The 20,495-nt window shown below is 34.6% G+C and overlaps 1 protein-coding gene across 1 annotated transcript; it reads left to right on the top strand.

Moving 5' to 3' along the window:
* Positions 1 to 335: 335 nt before the first annotated feature.
* On the top strand, positions 336 to 20,119 carry ASUN (asunder spermatogenesis regulator). Its single transcript, XM_009581760.1, has 16 exons — positions 336 to 561; positions 2,135 to 2,209; positions 3,000 to 3,202; positions 3,482 to 3,562; positions 4,776 to 4,866; positions 6,586 to 6,714; positions 8,371 to 8,455; positions 11,121 to 11,210; positions 12,202 to 12,291; positions 13,807 to 13,985; positions 14,799 to 14,969; positions 15,371 to 15,525; positions 16,529 to 16,759; positions 17,937 to 18,076; positions 18,746 to 18,881; positions 19,726 to 20,119. The coding sequence occupies exons 1-16, from the start codon at positions 337 to 339 to the stop codon at positions 19,763 to 19,765; spliced, it is 2,121 nt and encodes a 706-aa protein (XP_009580055.1). The 5' UTR covers position 336; the 3' UTR covers positions 19,766 to 20,119.
* Positions 20,120 to 20,495: the final 376 nt, after the last annotated feature.

Raw genomic sequence — 20,495 nt, 5'->3', positions numbered from 1 at the left:
ATTTTTTTTTTCCTCCTGAGAAAAAGCAGTTTCTTCTGATTAGAAATCTAGTATACTAAATATAGGGACTAGTAAGAGTTCTAGAGGATATTTGTCCCCATGTAAATAGATTCTTAAAATGGGAATTTTTGTAGGTTTTTTAAAAGCTTAACACTTTTGTAGGAGCTAATGTATGCAATATATTATCTAAATACTGTAAGAGGTAACCTCTTTAAAACCTGCATATTTTAGTAAGATAATTTTATACTATATAAATTGCATAGTAGTCTTGTGATGCGATTTTTTTGCTTGTACAATTTCTTTCTGATTTTAATATGTGTTTCTTTTAGGAAGAAAATGAAAATCTTTTCTGAGTCTCATAAAACTGTTTTTGTTGTGGATCACTGCCCATATATGGCAGAATCCTGCAGACAACATGTTGAATTCGATATGTTAGTGAAGAATCGGACCCAAGGAATTATACCTCTAGCACCCATCTCAAAATCACTATGGACCTGTTCAGTGGAATCATCCATGGAGTACTGTAGAATAATGTACGATATTTTCCCTTTCAAGAAACTGGTAAGTTCTTCTAGCCATACTGCATGTGATACTTGATAGTATAAGGGATATTTTCCCATTTTAACGAAGTCTTTAAAAAATACCATTAGCTGTTGGTTAGATTAAAAGATCAAATAAAATTTATTATGTAAGAATTTCTTCATGCTGTTGATACACTTTATAGCTGTTTAAATTGGTTTGAGTATTTGAATCCCGTTACATATTATAGAATCATAGAATCATTAAGGTTGGAAAAGACCTCTAAGATCATCAAGTCCAACCGTTAACCCAACACTAAACCATGTCCCTAAGCGCCTCATCTACGTGTCTTTTAAATACTTCCAGGGATGGTGATATTTATTCTGGGGACCTTTCATTGTCTTAATCTCACTTTGTAACTCAGTGCAAAACATGGAGAGGTGCTTTAAGGTAACTTACAGATTTATTATTGTGTTCTCCTGACCTGTAAGTTTACAAAAGCATGAGTGAGGTATTGCTTCAAATAGAATTTTGTTTCTAAACACACTTAGTAGCACTTCGTAAGGTTTTTGGTATCAACTTGGAAGGAATTCTGTGCTTTAGGAAGAGGTAGGATCGCCTTGAAGCTACCAGTTTGAAAAAGTGGGAGAGCTTCCTGGCACATAGGTCCTTGTTTAGAAAAATAAATGCCTGGTGGGTTCTGTAACATTGTATCATAAATTAAGGTAACTAATGCCTGTTTTTTTAGATCTTTTCTCATTATTGAATAAACCATTGTGCAATGTCCTAAAGGTTAGTTACCCTTAAAAAAAAGGAAGTTAAACAACCTTGTGACAGTGATATTGGTACAAAGTAGTGATGGTGGAATACTGGCTGTGTCAGAGAGCAGCGGAGGTGGAGGCTGGCCGCTAACAAATACCTCCGGTAGTTCAATGATTTCATGCACATCAACCGCACTGCCTTGATGGATTGCATGTGCTGGTTCTCAGGCAATGAATGTTTAATTTGGACTCTAGTTTAGAGCATTTAATAGACAATCAAGTCCCATTATGAGATTATTTCAAGTGTATGCTTAATGGATTTGAATCAGTTGGCTTGTGTGGTATGAGAAACTGCAATTGAGATGGAAGGCGTGCTTCCTCTTGACTTTTTTGCACCTTTAGAACATAATTTGCTATGTGATGTTTATTAAATCTTGCTAGATATTTACTCCTGTGATCTACTGTGACAGTCTTTGGAGAATGATTTGCAATATTGCAGTATTAGAAATTTTTATTTTGTGTTTATTCTACTGAAAATATTACCGAATTATTAAAATACTTCATAATATCCTGCAATGCCAATTTGGTGTAGAGACTGTTTTAGTGGCTTAAAAATATAAATAGATAAGTTGTTAATCATAATGTTACTGAAGGGGTAACTGAATATAGCAGGAGTGGATGCTTTTTGTGGGTTTGTTGTCTTATTTTTAGTTTGGCTTATCATTGCACATATCTCCAGAGTATCAGAAGAAAGAGGTGTAATTCATGTTTGTTTGGATTTGGGGAATTACCCATAATGGCTGTTATCTGTATGATTGGCTGTTATCTTACATGTGCTTTTTTGATCCTTATAGGTGAATTTCATTGTGAGTGATTCTGGGGCTCATGTCTTGAATTCTTGGACTCAAGAAGATCAGAACTTGCAGGAGGTATGCTTCGTAACTGTTCTTTTGTTTTGTAAGTCTAGTTTAATTGTGGAATAAATAGCAGCTTCTTACTATGTTCAGTATGAAATAACTTTGGTTAATTAATATGCTGGTGGATCTGGTCTGAAATTATTGCGTAACAGAATTTTAAGTAGTAGCCTGTGAGGCCAGACTATTCTATGGGCAGCTTTACATAATTTAAAAAGGATCCAGTAGCCTTGACTATAGAGTTATATATTAAAATAAATGTTATGAAGAAATTACCTATGTATTTTTTCTGTAATTTGGTGATATTTCTTGAATTTTGATTTTTTTTTCATTTGCATGATAAGCAAATAAATCGTGTTAAAAAAAATTGTAAATATCCTCTTTGCTCTCGTTTTGTTTCATACTGAATGACCTTGTCCTCTGAAAAATTTACTTTGGGGAGGAACCGAATTTCCAAATTCTCAGAAAATAAAAGCAGGTGGCAACCGATAATGTTAGTTTCTTTCAGGTATTGGATATAACTTGTTATTATAACCAGGTATTTTTCCGTAATAAATGAGGATATTATATTCTCAAGGCTTAGTAACAATTAATAAATGAATTGCAAAGGATAATTGAGGGCCAAATGTTTTCCAGAAGGCTAGCAACATATAGTGGTCTTTAATTGCTGTGTTTGGTTTTCTCCGAACAATATTAATTTGCATGTAAAATAAGTTATAATGATGACTTTTCTCTTAACTAATCATTTTAACAGATGGCTGGAAAGTAACTTTCAATAATAATTTATTTCTTTCTTTTTAACTAGTTGATGGCAGCATTAGCAGCTGTCGGGCCACCTAATCCTCGGGCAGATCCAGAGTGCTGCAGCATACTTCATGGTCTGGTTGCAGCAGTTGAAGCACTCTGCAAAATAACAGAATACCAGCATGAGGCTCGAACCATGCTCATGGAGAATGCAGAACGTGTTGGAAACAGAGGAAGAATAATCTGTATTACTAATGCGAAAAGGTATGTATGATAATGTGCTTCTACCATTTAAAAACAAAAGTTATTTCATACATTTTTAGAAGTCTCTGATTGTCATGAATTAGTGCTCTAAGTAGCTAACTTTTTTGCGTTCTTTGTTAGATCATTTCTTGCCTTATTAAAGGTTTCATTTACGGAGGTCTGTTACAGTAACAAACTAAAAATTTCCCACTTGAAATAGGAGAGCATTTAGTGGCCTGTTGCTTTGAACAGGAGGATTGATTATCCTGCATAAAAAAAACCAACAAAATTTCTTTCTAGTGACAGTCACGTTCGGATGCTTGAGGATTGTGTTCAGGAAACCATTCATGAGCATAACAAGCTTGCAGCTAATTCAGATCAGTGAGTATACTTTTCAAACATCGTTTCTCTTATTCTGCACATACCTGTTATATCCTTTATGAAATATGGATGTATTTTTGTCACTTAAAAGTTATTCTAATGAACTGTTTGAATGAATGCCTGCGTGAAATAGAAGGTGTTAAATCATGATATTGTTGACTTAGAGCTGGTGTATAATCATTAGCTTTTCAGTCTCATCCTTTATCCTCGTAGGACAGTATTTCTTTAGGTTGTTACCTTCTACATCTTGCTCTGAAATGAGACATGTAACTGTGCCTTGTTATATACTGTATATTTGTAATCAGAAATGCATCTGATGCTTTTTTCTTGATAACACTGCATTAATTGTACATTCATCTTTCTTCAACTAAAATAGTTAACTTCTTCGAAACTAGTTTTTAATTTCTAAATTATTGTGTTGCCTGACACTTCCCTTGAGATAAAGGAATCTCTTGAAATACAGGTTGCACCTCCTCTGAGAAGTCATTTTTCCACCATATGTTTTGTCTAATTAAACAGTGAACTGTTTGGCCCAGGGACTGTGTATTGCCTTGTAAAGTGTATAGTAGATTGAGAATCCTATTCTTGTTTGCTCCTTAGGCACTTGAATAGCAGAAGCCGGAGTCTCCTATATTTACCTGCTGCAATTGCAGTTTCATGTATGTAGAAAGGATACTGCCCCAGGGAATCAGGTTCTAAGTCCACTGTAAAGACAGAAAAGTGGTCTCATTCCTGTAGGTAGAGATGTGGAACAATGTCTTGATCTCTCCGAATTTCCAGCCGCATTAGGAGATAAACATGCTATTTGGGTAGTTGTTTTCATGTTCACTGGAAACCCCTTATACCTGCGCACACACTTGGAGACACAAATCCTGTGTGGTGTCAATTTTCAGTTGAATGAAGCTGAACAGATTACACCAATTAAGGATCTATTCCATTGATACGTCAAAAAAGAAACACAGAGCAATAGCATCTGAAGAGCTAGAAATGTTACACCTTTTTCCTATTCTGATAAAAACCTATTTTGAAGTCTGTGCTTTTGAAAATCATTAATGTAACCTAGTTTCTACAGAGTGCTTTCAGAAACAGTATGTTGTAATATATCTTTATGATTCTGTGTTCTGGAAATCAGACAAATTTTAGAAGAATTGATCTAATTTCTGGGAGACAGTCTGCCACACTGTAGGCTAAATAGAATGTTTTTATTTTTAAGTCTAATGCAGATTCAGAAATGTGAATTGGTCTTAATCCACACTTACCCAGTTGGTGAAGACAGCCTTGTTTCAGATCGTCCTAAAAAAGAGGTAAGGAGCTTAAAATTAGAAAACTTATCCAAGGGTTAGGAACTATGTCAGACTCAAAATAGTGCAAATTATTCAGCAATAACGTTTTGAGCCTCTGGTCTCTGGGAAGGTGTAGGAAAAAGTACAGGTGATAATTCTTTGAGAAGTTGACAGCCTGCATATTGCTATCTAAAGTGCATGTTTTGTTTTCTTGTTTTGTAGTCTTTGTGCATATATGGTATCCTCCTTTTTATTTCATTACTTAAATTTCTTGCATTAATAATTCATGATTCTTTTTTTTGTGAAGTAAGCCCATCAATGCCATAGAACGATAATCTTGGGTTTGATGTTTTTTTTTGAGAAGGAAATGCACATTTAGGAACCGAGTGGAAAACCATCAACTACTTGGTGTGTTGAATAGTTAGTTGAATAGTTCCTGCTGTTCAAGCATAAGCCGCTAGCTAGCACAAGCCCTGTTTTCCCAAATATCTATTACTGAATGATGTGGATATTCAGCACTGTGTGTTCCATGTTATCCAGACTATCTAGAATCATAGAATTGTTTAGGTTGAAAAGACCTTTAAGATCACCGAGTCCGAATGTTAGCATTTTTAGCCTTTTGATTGAATGGTTTTCTCATGAAGCCAAAAGGAGCTTTTGTGTATAAATTCTGTTGATCCAGTGTTAGCAAACAGAATGCCTTTTTAATGAAAAGCATTGGAAAGCGTATCTCCTTCCAAGTGAAAGGGTAATACGTTGTAGGGAAGTAGAATATGCTTGAAGTTCATCAAATATTTGAAGTACCGTACAGGTACTTTTAAAGATTATTTTACAAAAAGGTGAAAGGATGCATGTAAGAAATTATTCTATATATTAACATCTCAGTTGTTCAGTTACAAAAGCACATGTGCTCTGTGGACTTGTATGCTTAGTGGTGGTTGTTTGAAACCAAGTACATACAAAATATTTTCTAGTATATTCTGCTCTTCATCAGTCTGCTCTGCTCAGTATTTTAATGTGACACAAGGAAAAAAGTCTTGTTAACATGAAAGGCATCTAGTGCTGCATATTATTTCATAAATAAAAAGGACTATAATAGCTACCTTCCTGAGATTCTTTTCTACAGAACTCTTTTGTAGTTGTGCTAAAAAATTAAAAAATGTGAACAGAAGAGAATAAATTGACTACTACTTTCCTCTGTAAGACAGTTATCCTTATCACTGTTTGTTTTGGTTTTATTTTTTTCAAAAGCCTAAAACCAATGTCCTTGTTGGCTAGGGAAAAACCAAATGCATCTTATGGCTTGGGTTTGTTTCTCTTGTGTATACATGATGCACTTACAGGTAGGTATATAAAAATTACTTTGCTCCTGTTACCAGGTAAAAGAGCGAAAAACTAGGCCCAGAGCTGCTATTAAGAGGATTTCTTCCCCATGTTGTGATACTAATTCTTCCTGTTAACAATTAATGACTCAAGTTTTTTATAACGCTTCTAATTTTTTGACAGTTTGTAGCAACTGTAACTATAACAACTGGCATAACCTGCAAAATTCTGAATGAGAAATAATTTTTGCTTCTTCCTTCTTAGCTTCCAATGGTGTGGGTTTTTTGGGTGGTAGTTTTCCATCTAGTCAAATTTAGCGGTATAAATGTACTTATTTTAGTTTCAAATGAATAATACTGTTACATGATACTAGAGCCTAATCCATAATACTGTATACTCTATGTCAATTTATTTTAGCTTTCACCTGTTTTAACCAGTGAAGTGCACAGTGTCCGTGCGGGACGGCATCTGGCTACAAAACTGAATGTTTTAGTACAACAGCACTTTGATCTGGCTTCAACCACAATAACTAACATTCCTATGAAGGTAATATTGTGTCTATAGCTTTGTGTTAACTAGCTGCATCACTTCTAAATTTGTTTGAAAACTCTTAATGTTTATTTTAATTGAATTTTTACATTGTTTTTCTCTCCATATCATATTTTCTGTTTTGTTTTTTTATTAGCCCACATTCAATGTCTGTGACCAGGTTAGTAAAAATAAAGGGGAAAAAAAAGTAAAGAAGGATCACAGAACAAAATGTTGTATTGCTGAATCTCAATTTTTGATGTAGCAATACAAGTGTTATTTCAGTTCTGTTTGTATTATTTTATATAAATACAATCTTATTTACCTCAGATTACTTTGTCTGTGATTCTTTTGTCTTTTTCTAGCTGTGTTTAGATATTCTTGACCCTTGTGCATTATAGTGGCATAGTGAGTCTCTTTTTCCTCTGTTTCATTATCATGCCCACCCAACATAAAGGTGTTTGTAACTACTAACTGATTTTTGACTAAAGGTTTTCCAGTAGGTTTTTCAGTTTGAAGATCCATAAACCAGAAACAGGGGGACAGAGGATATATCTAGTTAAGAAAGATATTAAATTAAACATCTTCTGTTCAAAGTTGTTTATGTCCCTATTTTTAATATTTTTTTTTATTGCTACTGGGAGGGAAATCAGTGCAACTAAAAGTTTCAAGTATTATTAAGTTTACAGTAATTTTTTGATCAGGCAGCAAGAGACAATTGAAACAAGTGTCAGTATTCAAACAAACAAAAAGGGCAGGGGCAGATAAACTCTTCTGATTTAAAAAATTCATCAAGTTCTAATACTGTCAATCATTACTTTCATCTTTGAAAACTAGCAATGTTGTATGGATTTTATAAGTTAAAACATGAAATTAAAAATTATTTTCACAGCTTTAATGAAACTTTGACATGGGTCATGGCATAAATGTGACTTAAGTTTGCAAATACCTTGTCTGTAACTTTTTGACCTGTGTGCTGCTGGTATGCCTCTCCCTTCTGCCTTTGTCCTTATAGTAATAGACTATGTTGGGTTTTCTGTGGTTTTTTCTTTTTTTTTTTAACTTGGAATAAATTACCAAGGTTGCTGTTCTGTTTTCGCTAGTCCTCTGCAGCTGTTTAAAGATGCAGTGTCCTCTTTACAAACATTGATTTTTTTTTTTTAAATTGTAAACTTGCAGCTGCAAATACACTTCTCAAGTACAAGGAAATGATAATAAGTTCAAAGTGTGTTTTTAGGTTTGGATTTTTGATATTTTTAGTTATGAAAAGTAATTGCAATCTATTCTGCAGTGACCATGTGTTGCTGCTCAGTAAGTTGTAACTGCTGGTGGTATTCAATATGTCATAGGCTTCCTTGACTTCACTAATTTAAAAAAAAGCAGTTAAGCCTATTTTTTACCTATATTTTACACTATGCACCCCATCATGACATTTGTATAAAGAGGAAACCATAGGGTTTCAAAAAAGGAAAAAAGGAAAAGTAGATGGTTGCATCTTTAAACAGGTCAGAGAGCAAACAGTTTCAACATTGCAATCCCGTTGTTGTCTGATGCACTTTGGAGACTTTTTGTTTTCTTCTGGAGTGAAAGGTAAATGTGGAATCATTCGTTTATGAAAATAGTGACCTCTAGCTAAAATAATTATATTATTCTTTCTACCTTTCTCTTTTGAAGGAAGAACAACATGCTAACACATCAGCCAACTATGATGTAGAGCTTCTTCATCACAAAGAGGCACATGTTGACTTTTTAAAGAGTGGTAAGTAGAAATAGTCCTATAAAAGTGGCTTTTGATCAGCCTGCTGGAACTATTCACAAAGAAAGATTGCAAATTGCAAGCTTCAAATTGATGTAAACTTCAGGCATGATTAGCATATTTTCAGTTATTCCTTACAACCCAAGAACTTGATTTGTAATGTTGGCATTGGAGTTTTATTGATTACTGGCATATTTTAATACAGTAATAAGGATATAACAATGAAAAAACAGGTCAAATTAATCAGAGGTTTCTCACATACGTTCGGGATATTTGTGTGAGATTTGAGGGGCATGTCAGCTTCTTATTGAGAGATAAAAAGTAGATGAGAGACCAGATCTGCAGTGATTTTACAAAAGAAAGTATCTCTTGTGGGTATTTGTATAAAATTATTCCTTGCACGATTGAACTTTTAATCTTGTCTGTTAAATAATAATAGTTGACATCACTTACATCCCATAGGCCTGTTTGACAGTAATTGCTTTGGAAAAGACAATAGTTATTTGGCTTTTGAGCTTTCTTGTATTTGAAATACCTAGTATCCTTTTTGTAAATTTGGAATTATTACCTAGTATTCCTCTGAGGTGAATTTTTTAATAACTCAACTGAGGTTAGAAAAACACAACAGTAAGCCTTATGCAAAACTTTTTTGTTCAGGAAGCAGTGCTTGATGTAAAACTTCGTTAATAAGTCAGGCTAAAAATTCTGCATTAGTAGAATTAAAAGCAAAGCCAAGCAGTGAAAAAGCCCTCAGCTTGTGCCAGTGTGTTATGGAATACTTAGACTGTATGCCTTTTCAGTGCTGAAGTCTCATTTGAAGCTTTTAAAGGCTTGTATATGTTTTGTTTTCTCTTACTGCATTGATTGTAACTTCTGTTATGATTCAGTACCATTAAAAGCTTAGTCTATGTATTTAGATGTAGGCTGTAGATATTTGTTTTTACTCTCGAAACTATATTACATAGTTTTAAAGCATATTAGAAAGTTGATGGTGGTTTAACTTCTAAGAATTGAAGAATTTAACAAATGAGTTATATCAGAGTTATTGAACAAAGAGTGGATATTTCTTTCTGAAGTTTGAAATCACGTGGTCTGTAAGTAGCTGTTTTAGGGAGTTTGTGCTTTGTTTTCTCTTAAGGGGATTACCATTACTTTGAGGAAAAGAAGGTAACTCCTCATTATCATCTGTAATTACTGTGCTCCACATGTTAGTGGAGTGTATGATTAAAGATTGAGGAAAAAGAATAGGATGTTACAGTAATGAATTCAGAGTCACCTGAACTATGTTGAAAGCATAAAACTTTATTGTAAGCACTCAGAAATAGTTTGTAATACCTGTTGGCTCAAGGAATAAGTCTGCTAGTAAAAGCCAAAAGCAAACTCCAACTGCAATTTCTCTTAAAATTTTTTCCATCAGAACTTTGAGAGGAAAAAGTCTGTTCTTAGATCCTGTAAATTTTGGTTTCTTTTATTTGTTTTTAAATAAATCTTTTGGCTGTAATAGCTCTGGTGCTGGGAAAGTAGAAATTCAGTTACATTGATCTTATTTCTGTGAAATGTTGCTAGAGAATTTTTAGATTAAATAAGTTTGGCCTTTAGATATTCTGAGAGAGACTTTCTAAAATAATTCCAGTTATTTTAACTGAAAAAAATCAACTTTTGCAAGTTACCTGCATGATTAATAAGCAAATCAAACAAATCTTTTATGAGTAAATGTCTTTGATATGAAATAAAAGAAAACTTCTTGCATGAAAGATTAGACTAAATCCTAACATATTTCTTGCATGAAAGATTAGACTAAATCCTGACATATTACATACAATGTTGTGTGTTGATGTATGTGTCTTATTCCTGCCAATTATTGTGGATTCGAGCATATTAAGTGACTATGCTACTGAAATTCTGGAACTTCATGCAAAACTCAATTATTTCCTGAGGTAATATGAATCAAAGATCATGAAGAATTGCAAAACTCACCTGCAGAAACAGTTTAATGTATTAAGGAGTATTGATAATGTCTGTTTTAAGGCCTTCAGGTGGTTTTTGCCAGACCAGTTATTAGTGAGGTGTTGTATGAAAGTATTTAATGATAAAACATCTACGGCCAGTAAAACATGTTGAGAAATGTTCAGACTGAATCTGACAAAGCAAAGATACTGGATGATGAGACCAAATACTTTTCTCCCCCAAAAGCCCAACTTGTCAAATGTTTCTTTAGATCAGTTTCAGTTTTGACTTTGGGATGTAATATGTAGGAGAAGTGATCAGCTCTAACGTTTATAAGGGTTCTGATTTCTGTGTGGAAAATACTGTCTTGAAGTCCTAGGCATTTTAGAAGAAAAAAATTGCCTGTTAAGATAAAGCGAAACATATCTATAATTTTCTAAATGTTGAATCAAACCTATGGAACATACTCTGGAGCTGCGGTATTTTGTTTGCTGAATTGGTTTTTAAAATATATACAATGGTGGCTGATTTTAAAAGGTTATTTTTTCAACTGCCACTGCTAATAACTTTTTTTGCTGAAGTTAGATATATAACTTTTTAAACTTAGATTATATTTCGTGTATGCTCATGTTATAAATATTTTGTACCTTAAAGGTTTAGTTTTTTGCTGTAGTAAAGGAAATATGGTGGATCACGCACTTTTTTTGACTTTATATTGCAGGTGATAATCATACAGGTGGCAATAGCAGAGAAGGCACATTTAAAGAAACTGTAACATTAAAATGGTGTACTCCTCGAACAAATAGTGTGGGTAGGTAACATGGTATCTTACAAAACTGATATTCTAACTTGTGTTGAACACTGTTCTCTCCATACATGGATAAGAATCTGAACAAGGAGGTAATTCGCTTCTTGTTAATGCTGGTTTTACCTTTTCCTCTATAAACCTTGCTGCTGACTGCACCTTGCTTTACTAATGGTCGTATGATGCTCTCCCGACCTTGGCTAATCAGTGGTTTGTGTAAGAGGTGAGAGGGGTAGTAATGTTTTTCTTGGTGGCTTTTTTCAATCTCCTCCTAAGTATCATGAAGTTTTTCCGTGACTACAATGTTCAGTAATTATTTGCCCCTCCCACAGGGCCAAGTGTACCTTGTCAGTTCCAGAGTGATGGTTTTTTAACACAGCAGCTTTAAGACATTGAATCTTTTCTGGTTTTAATTCTCCTTTCGGGGCGGAGGTGTGTATCAAAGTACTATCTTTAGTGTAATCTTTAGCGTGCTAAGTAAAAAGCTTTGTAAGGAAATTAAATGAATGCAATGATACTATCAGTAGACTATTCCCTCTGTATTAACTTTCAAATCTGAGTAAAGGAGAGATCTCTACCCAAATCTGAGTAAAGGAGAGAAAGACGGGGAAAATTTGGGGTAACATAGGAACCATTCAGCTCATGCACCCTGTAGACTATCAGCAAGATATGTTGACTCTTTGAACCAGCAGGTCAAAAATATGGATGAGAGAAATAAGAGGAGGCTGACTCTACAGTGAAATAATTCAGGAGATAAAGAACTGGAGGTCCTGCTGGAAATAGGGCTTGGGAATGTATTAGGTTCTCGGAGTTGAGGGTACTGGAATGATTGTGAGGAGATGGTGAAAGGAGCAGACTTTTAGATCGAGAGACAGCTAGACTTTTTAGTTCTGCTGATTGTGGAATAGCCTCTTCCTCTTCCTTTCTTTTATTTTGTGGGATGTTTTTTCTGTATGTGCAACTACACTCTCAACTTTTCTACTCATTTATTTTTCAGAATTACACTATTGCACTGGAGCGTACAGAATTTCACCAGTAGATGTAAATAGCAGACCTTCTTCATGCCTTACTAACTTTCTCCTTAATGGTAAATTTGTGTCCTTGGCTAATTAATTAATGTTTTAATTGTTAATATTGTGAATAGAGCACTTACTGCATTTTGGTTTGTATAGCAGTAAATGTCTATGTACTGTAAAAATGTCAAGTTTCTTTTAACATGTCATATAAATAAGAGAAGAAAGTTGTTAAATGTACTCACAGGCAAATGGAATGTGTTTTGAAACTTGAATATGGGAGGAAAGATGTAAAGAAGGAGCAAGTATTGAATTTGGGTAGTGCTTTTCTGAATCCAAATGTAGAATACTTTTCACTTTATGCTATTTAGTAGGAAACACTGCTTTCGGTAGGTGATAGTGCACTTGATCACAATGCTTACTCTGACTATTGCAAAATATTAGCAACTTCTGTCTATGCCTGATTTTTAGCAGATGCTGGGCAGCCTCAGAAAGCTCTTTTAACTGGGTTATGACCAACAAAGTATGTTGGTCAATTGATGCAGACATACCTATGTGTACTGAGATTGGTCAAAAAGTAGGTTAGATTTGGTTATCTTTTGCGTATCTGCAAGATCTTGCCCATTTCCATGAGTAATCTTCCTATAAGAGGTTGCCATTTAAATACATGTTAAAAAGGTAAGCCAAAGCTTCCTTTGTTAAAAAGGTAAGCCTGTTTCTTCCACACAAGTAATATATAGTCAATGTTAATTACATGTGGGGTTTTTTACAGTTTGCAAACAAAATTGCATACAAACATCCTTTTAATGGGATGTTTTCTTCAGTAAAGTAATTTGAATGTCCAAATAAATGTGCAGTGGTTTTATTAAACACTATTTTTATGTATTTTTCTCTAAAGATTCTGTACTGAAAAAGTACTTCGATTAATAAAAATGGTTAGAACCAAAATTAATATTTCAGATAACCACTCTCTTCTGATCTTCTATTTTTACTTCCTCATTACAAACAACTTATTTGGAGAATGCACCCTTTTATGCTTAGTGTATTTTACTGGAAATAAGACAGACAGTTTTATTTCTCTGTCTGAAAAACAGTATCCATTTTAGGCATTAACAAATAGTATCAATTGATACCTTTATACTCAAGTAGGCTTTGTTACTTTTTAGAAATTGCTTTTAATGAGAGAGTTTCTCCCAGTTTAGTTTCTCCCAAATAAGTTTAGTGTACAACATAATCTGTAATAATTAAAAATAACAAACTGCCCTTACACAATATACCATTTTAATGTCTTACAAATATGTATTTTTCCTAAGAATAATGTCCTACAGAGAAAGTGATTGGTTGGTCCAGGAGAGAGGCTTTTTGATCTTTCTGTGTAAAATTTAAGAGCATAGGACACTATGTTCTGTGTAAAGACAAGGAGTAAATGATCAAAGGAGATAGTTGTTTCTCATTCAGCTAGGGGAAAACAGAACTTTAATGGATTCAGAGTCTTACTGGCTAGGTGCAAACCTGTATTGTATACATGTAATTTTTAGTTTAAAATTGCAGCATGCAGTAACTAATGAAACTGATCTGATTTCCAACAGGTCGTTCTGTTTTGTTGGAACAGCCACGCAAGTCTGGCTCTAAAGTAATTAGTCACATGCTCAGCAGCCATGGAGGAGAAATTTTTCTGCATGTATTAAGCAGCTCACGATCAATTCTAGAAGATCCCCCATCAATTAGCGAAGGGTGTGGTGGAAGAGTCACTGACTACCGGATTACAGTAAGATTCTTTTATTTTTGGTGTGGTTTTTTTCTTAAGTTGTTGCTTATCTTAGATGACGAGATGTAGTGCAATACATATGTAAAGGAAATGTTGGTATGTTTTCTGGAGAGCTGCAGTGGATTGCATAGTCAAACTGTTTTCCTTTGTACTACTGATACATATTTAGTACAAAGTACATTTGCTTATTGTTATGCCTGCTTCATAGAATCCTTTCTGTGTCAAGGAAGTACTTGCCTCCTTATGCACTATGAGTATTTAAAGTTTGTTCTGATTCTAGAATAACATTTTTCTTGGCAAGTTTTTTCTGTGGGCTGGATGCACATAGGACTATATCCTGCTTATTGTCAGAAGGATAGATTGCACGTGAATGGTTCGTACAAGAAATATAAAAGATGAAGCCGTCAGCTTTGAATGCTGGATATGGAGCAGACAATCAGCTGGCATTCATTTTGGCTTTTTTCCTTTATTTTTTTCAACACATCCTTTGTATCAGTTGTAAACAAGCAGAAGTGGCTTCCAGAAAAACATAATAAAACTCTTACCATACATGAAATACCTTGCAGATCCAGAAGGCCTCCTCATCAAAAACCTTGCATCAGTTTTTAACCCATGTTTTTATACAACTATTTCTGTGTTCACCCTCAATAATGTACATCTGAAAGCTAGAAACAGGGCTCTGGTTGTTAGGGTCAAATTTAGTGGTGGGAATGGTACACAGCTAGTGATAAGCCAGACTATGCTGTTTCTCCAGTTCAGTAAAGTTACTTTGTTAGAGAAATGCCTAATTGTATCTTGTTTGGTTATCATTAGGATTTTGGTGAATTTATGAGGGAAAACCGATTAACTCCTTTTCTAGAGCCCAGATGTAAGATTGATGGAAGTCTTGAAATTCCATTGGAACGTGCAAAAGATCAGTTAGAGAAACATACTCGTTACTGGCCTATGATTATTTCTCAGACTACCATCTTCAACATGCAAGCTGTAAGTAACCTGGGGATTGTAACCTTTTATTCTGTCCTAGATTAAGTTTCACCTTGCCACTTGAGGAAATATTAACTCTATTTTATGAGAAATCACTTGCCACAAAATCAGTTTATTTTCAGCTTTATTTTCACTTAAGTACTCTGTATTTAATGTCAATAGATTATTGGAATGCCATCTAAATAGGATGGAATAGTTGAACCTGACAGCTACAGTGCTGCTGGGTAAAGAAAACATGCATCTGCTTATACCTGCTTGAGTTATTACTCAATTGAGGATGAGAGGGGGTGTTTTTGTTGTGTGGTGTTCCATGGTTCCGTTGCCTTTGATTTCTTTCTTCCTGTTTCTCTCTTGCGACCTACACAGATTTTCTCGTTGTTGACTTTTCTTTTGTCTTACAGGTAGTGCCATTAGCCAGTGTGATTGTAAAAGAAGCAATGACTGATGAGGATGTTCTGAATTGTCAAAAAACAATATACAATTTGGTAGACATGGAGAGGAAAAATGATCCGCTGCCAATTTCTACTGTTGGTACCAGAGGAAAGGGTCCAAAAAGGTTACATGCATATCTCTTTTTGTTGATGCTGGGCTTTTTTCAGAAATATTCTATTGACATTGTTTTCATACCAAACTTTTAAAATTTGGCCAAAGGTAATATGTAGTAAACTAAATGCTGTACGTACGCAAAACAAATGCTATGAATACTTTGCCTGCATCATTTAGGGGCTATCACAGTACTGATACTGCTGTATGTTAGGAAAAAAAAATCCATCATTTTATTACCCAAGAATTGTGAGTATGTTAAAAAATATGAAAGAAAGGTAGTCATCAAGAAAGGTAAGAGATTGATACAAGCTAGGACAGAGAAAGTGGAATAAGTTCAAATTAATAAAAAGGAAAACTTAAGCATATTATAAATGAAAAATGCTTTAAAATTGGGTTATATTAGAATAGTCAGATCCTTTTGAAACAGTTATCTAAAATATGGGCTACTCCTTTAAAACAAGTGTAGAATATCCTGATATCTCAGTCACTGTGATGTATGCATTGTATTTCCAAGAATTGGCTGAAAAGAAATTCAGCTACAGAAGATTTGCCCACATGACTGGAAGTTATTTACAGTAGCATGGTACAATTCTTTCTAAATTTTTATCCAAAGAATTAAATAGTAATTAATTTGCATGTCAGTACGAGTGGCCCTTTGCATATCCTGACATTGCATAGTTAGCAAACACCTGAGAGGATTCAGAAGTGCCTTTTGGCAGTGAGATCTTGTGGAAGTTAAGAATTTTATTTCAGTGGACGTAGTCTATTTCAATTTAAACTTAATTCTGATGTTAATTGGGAAATGTTACACGCAATGTGGTCTCAAGTTTCAAGGCTGGAGTAATCCCAGGTGCATAGGCCTCCAGTGCAAGAGGACAGAGAATCTGTTCGGAGTTATTTTTTGTTTTGGGTTTTTTTTGTTTCTTAAGGTCTGTTTTTTAACCTTAATTTATTCAATGGTTTAATGATCTAGGTAATCCTGTATGTACTGTCTTTTTTCTGGCCTTGCTTAGAGATGAACAGTACCGGATTATGTGGAATGAATTGGAAACCCTTGTACGAGCACACATAAACAACTCTGATAAACACCAGCGAGTCTTAGAGTGTTTGATGGCTTGCAGAAGCAAACCCCCAGAAGAAGAGGAGCGCAAGAAACGAGGTAGAAAGAGAGAAGACAAAGAAGACAAGTCAGAGAAGTTGGGCAAAGACTATGAATCAGATAAGCCATGGCAAGAAACAGAAAGGTAAATTTTCTAAAGTTAAATAAAAATTATAGCATAATCATTTTTGTCCTGCCCTACCTCAAAGGGGAGAGGAATTGTGGTGAAACAGTTGCAGGTTTCGATTTGATGTGTTCATGCTTGTAACCTTGGCTTACTATCAGTGAGTGTGGATCCCAAGGTTTTTTGGATCAGTCACCATTACCAAGCTTGGGAAATGGGCATCTTATTACAGTGCCTGCTTATCAGACTTTTCAAATTAACATATTTTACAAGCTGTATGGTTCTTGGACAAGTTATTCACCACTTAGCAGGGCTTTGCAGCTTCAGGAGTCACTGTGTTGGTTTTTATTGTAACCACATCACCTATTAGACATTAAACTGCTTTATAGAAATACAAAGCATGACTAAAAACTCGGGACCGGCACTTATTTTCTCTTGAGCTGTAGATAGTTTAGTGTTCAGGTAGATAAACAATCCAGATTGATTTGGCTCTTCTTTAGTTGAACGTCAGGATTGATGGTCTGTGTACAATCTGTCTGTATATTACTGTCTGTAATTCATGTTGTTATTGTAACTTGTCTAAGTGGTAAGCATCTGTCAGTCTTTTCTCTTTTCCATCTTTCAAACTACTATTCTAATGAGATGAAAAACCCCTCATGGTAGTAAGCTTAATTTGCGTATATTTTGTACATGCTATGATCATTTAGGATAGGAGGACCTTTTCACCTAACATTGTCACCATGCTAGTGACCTTTCATGCCTTTCTGTGTATGATCAAATCCATTCCTACAATTGCTTTTACTTTCACATGTGGAACAAAAACGGGGACTGAGGGATTTGGTAATGAATAGGTCTGAATTCGTGTAGAAAAGATAATAGGAAATTGTGTGGTATTTTTGTATACTCATTGTTACTTAGTCTTTCCGTCAAAATTCAGAATGATCAACTGTCTCAACAACTGCAATATAAATACTGCAAACTAAGTGAAATTATATCTTAAGACCCTTACCTTTACTTAAGGCTTTATCCAGAGGATTATTTGGCTAGTCTTCCCTACTCTTTTTCACCCAAGGGGTCAAAAAAAAATTTTCTTATGATATGGGTTGTGTGTAACTTTGAGGAGTGCAGAATGGTATCAAGAATCATATGTGCTGCTCTAGCATATTTTGCTTCACTGTTTTCCTTCCCTCTCAAAAAGGTTAAAAGGTCTTTTGGATCGTGAAAAAGAAGAACTAGCAGAAGCTGAAGTTATCAAAGATTCCCCTGATTCTCCTGAGCCACCCAACAAAAAGCCTCTTATTACCATGGATGAAATGCCCACAGTTGAAAAAGCAAAAGGTAAACCAGAAAAATTGCAACAGATTATTTCTTTTAAAGATAGAAGCTGTTGTATCCATCTTTATTTTCTAAAGTAATGAGATGAATCTTCTTGGAGTTCAAGCTAAGTCAGTGAGGATAATTTTTAATTAAACAATGTTGAGAAATTCTTGATAAATATGTTAACCTCAACAGGCCTACGTAAAAAGAGAGATACCAAGATACTGTGTGGGTCTACTGATAGGCACTTGGGTTGACAGGGGGTTGGACAAATTTCTGCTGGTGCTATTTGAGCTACTGTATGTTGAAAATGCTGTTTAAGGGCAGGTGTCAGAAATCACTGTCTCCTGCTGACTAATGAATATAAACATGGCTAAGCACCATGGTTGTTGGAATAGGCAGTTCTCTGTGACTTCTCTTCTTGGTGTGAGCTATTATCATCTGTCGCAATGGCTGAGCTGATGTTCAGATTCTGCTTTTGAAGCAAAGTCAACCTCGTGAAGCAACTACTCAGCTGTAATCACTTTGCATATTTTGTATTTATTTAGCCTCTGTTGTAAGGTTGTTTAATATTAGTGGTTTTAATATGTTGTACTACCATAGTCTGTAATTTCTTCTAAGTTTTTATAATGATGTAATGTTTAAGAATGCAGAAATTAAATGACTTAGACTCTTTACTTGCAATTTTAGGGCCAATGTCCTTGCTGTCTTTATGGAGCAACAGGATTAATACTGCCAACTCTAGGAAACACCAGGAATTTATTGGTCGTTTGAACTCTGTCAACAATAAAGCTGAGCTATATCAACATCTGAAAGAAGAAAATGGGTTTGTATCTGTAAATGCATCACTACAATTATCTTAGCAGTTGTCAATATGCAGTATGGAGGAATACTTCAGTTACAGCATTAAAAAGATTCCTTACTCTTTTGAGGATTAAAATGTATAAATACATTCCTTTGTCTCTCAGTATTGATGGAGAACTACAGTAGTGTTTGCTCTTCGTTGTTTGCATCTGTGCTGAGCAAGGCTGAATGCTGATAAATGGTCTTCCCTGTGCCTTAATGATTGCCCTTGCAGCAAAGCACTTAAACTTCGGGGGGTTAAACGGTAGCTAAGTTGAGATTTCTTGTGCCAGCCTGTTGCTTTAACTTCCAAAGGAATGGCTAATATAAAAATATTGTCGATAATAGAGTGGTTGAATCTTATGCTGTGCTGTAATGAAGTTGATAGTAGTCCATGTTCTACCAAAAAATACTGAAAAACCAAACCAACCTCCTCTTAAGTAAATATGATGGTAGTAGTTCAATGATCAGTGTAAGAAGGGTGAAAATGAAGACCTTGAAACAAACTGCTAAAGCTCAAATTTTAGAAATAGATTCTCTGTAGTCACATGAATATGGGCTTTTGTCTTTTGGTGAGGTTGGTAATGGATAGCTTTTTGTGGTTGTTGCTGGAAAGTTTCTTCGCAGAAACCTTTCCTTTATGTACTGATTGCTGCTTAAAGAAGTATTAAGAGGAGATTGTGTATGTTGGGGCCAGGGAGAGACAGGATGGTTAGTGAAGTAAAAACTATTTATTAAAAAAATATTTAAGTCTGATTTTTTTTTTTCTTAATCTGTTGGTTGTATTTCCAATAACAAGCCTTACCAATTGTTGTTTTGCATTTCAGAATGGAAACGACGGAAAATGGAAAAGCAGGCCGGCAGTGATGATTAATTTTGTTTCTTTGGACAAAACTTGGCCAAATTGCAAAAATACTTAATGCTGGAATTGATATTGGTACCATTTCAGTACAATTGTATAGCTCTGTTTTGATTGGTTTTTACATTTTTCTAATCTTATTTTTGCTATGAAATATGAAATCCGCATATCACATTAAATGAAGAACGTGCAAATAGGAGCTGTCCTGAAGTATTTTACAGTCATGTTTTTAGGATGAAGAAAACCTGTGCTGCCATGGTCTAAATCAAGTAATCAAAAATGTTAGTCAGAGTTTAAAGTCTTTTCCCAAAAGTATTGTTTAATATTTCAAAATCAGTGATGGCTGTTTAAAAAAAAAAAAATCAAGTAATTGATAATTAACTGATAATATTGTTAATTTTGGTCCATGAATACTTTTATTTTTATGAAACTTCCTCAGGAGTCCAGAATTATGGAAAAGACTGCACGCTGAGTACCTAGTCACTGAGCTGAAAAAACGCCAGTCTTGGTTTTCAACTAAGGGGTGGGAGGGTGAGTGGTTTTACAGATAAAAATTGTTGCTTTAAGGACTTTTAAAAATTGACTAGAAATGATCTTTAGAAAGCAAAGCCTTTCAGGTTGTGCTGGAGTTAAGTCTTTGTTTGTAAGCAAAAGTAAAATAAAATTTTTGCTAATCATTGAATTTTTTTTGATGAAATATGCCCTCTAAGACACCTGTGGCTATAGGTCTAAGCTTTT

This window comes from Fulmarus glacialis, unplaced genomic scaffold (genome assembly GCF_000690835.1).
Source record: "Fulmarus glacialis isolate BGI_N327 unplaced genomic scaffold, ASM69083v1 scaffold4190, whole genome shotgun sequence".
NCBI classification, from domain to species: domain Eukaryota; kingdom Metazoa; phylum Chordata; class Aves; order Procellariiformes; family Procellariidae; genus Fulmarus; species Fulmarus glacialis.
This window is presented reverse-complemented; position numbering and strand designations above follow the sequence as displayed.

Coding starts and splice junctions, on each gene's coding strand:
- ASUN (XM_009581760.1), top strand. CDS start 337: ATGAAAATCTTTTCTGAGTCTCATAAAACTGTTTTTGTTGTGGATCAC. Junction 562..2,134: donor TTTTCCCTTTCAAGAAACTG/GTAAGTTCTTCT, acceptor TGATCCTTATAG/GTGAATTTCATTGTGAGTGA. Junction 3,563..4,775: donor CTTGCAGCTAATTCAGATCA/GTGAGTATACTT, acceptor TTTATTTTTAAG/TCTAATGCAGATTCAGAAAT.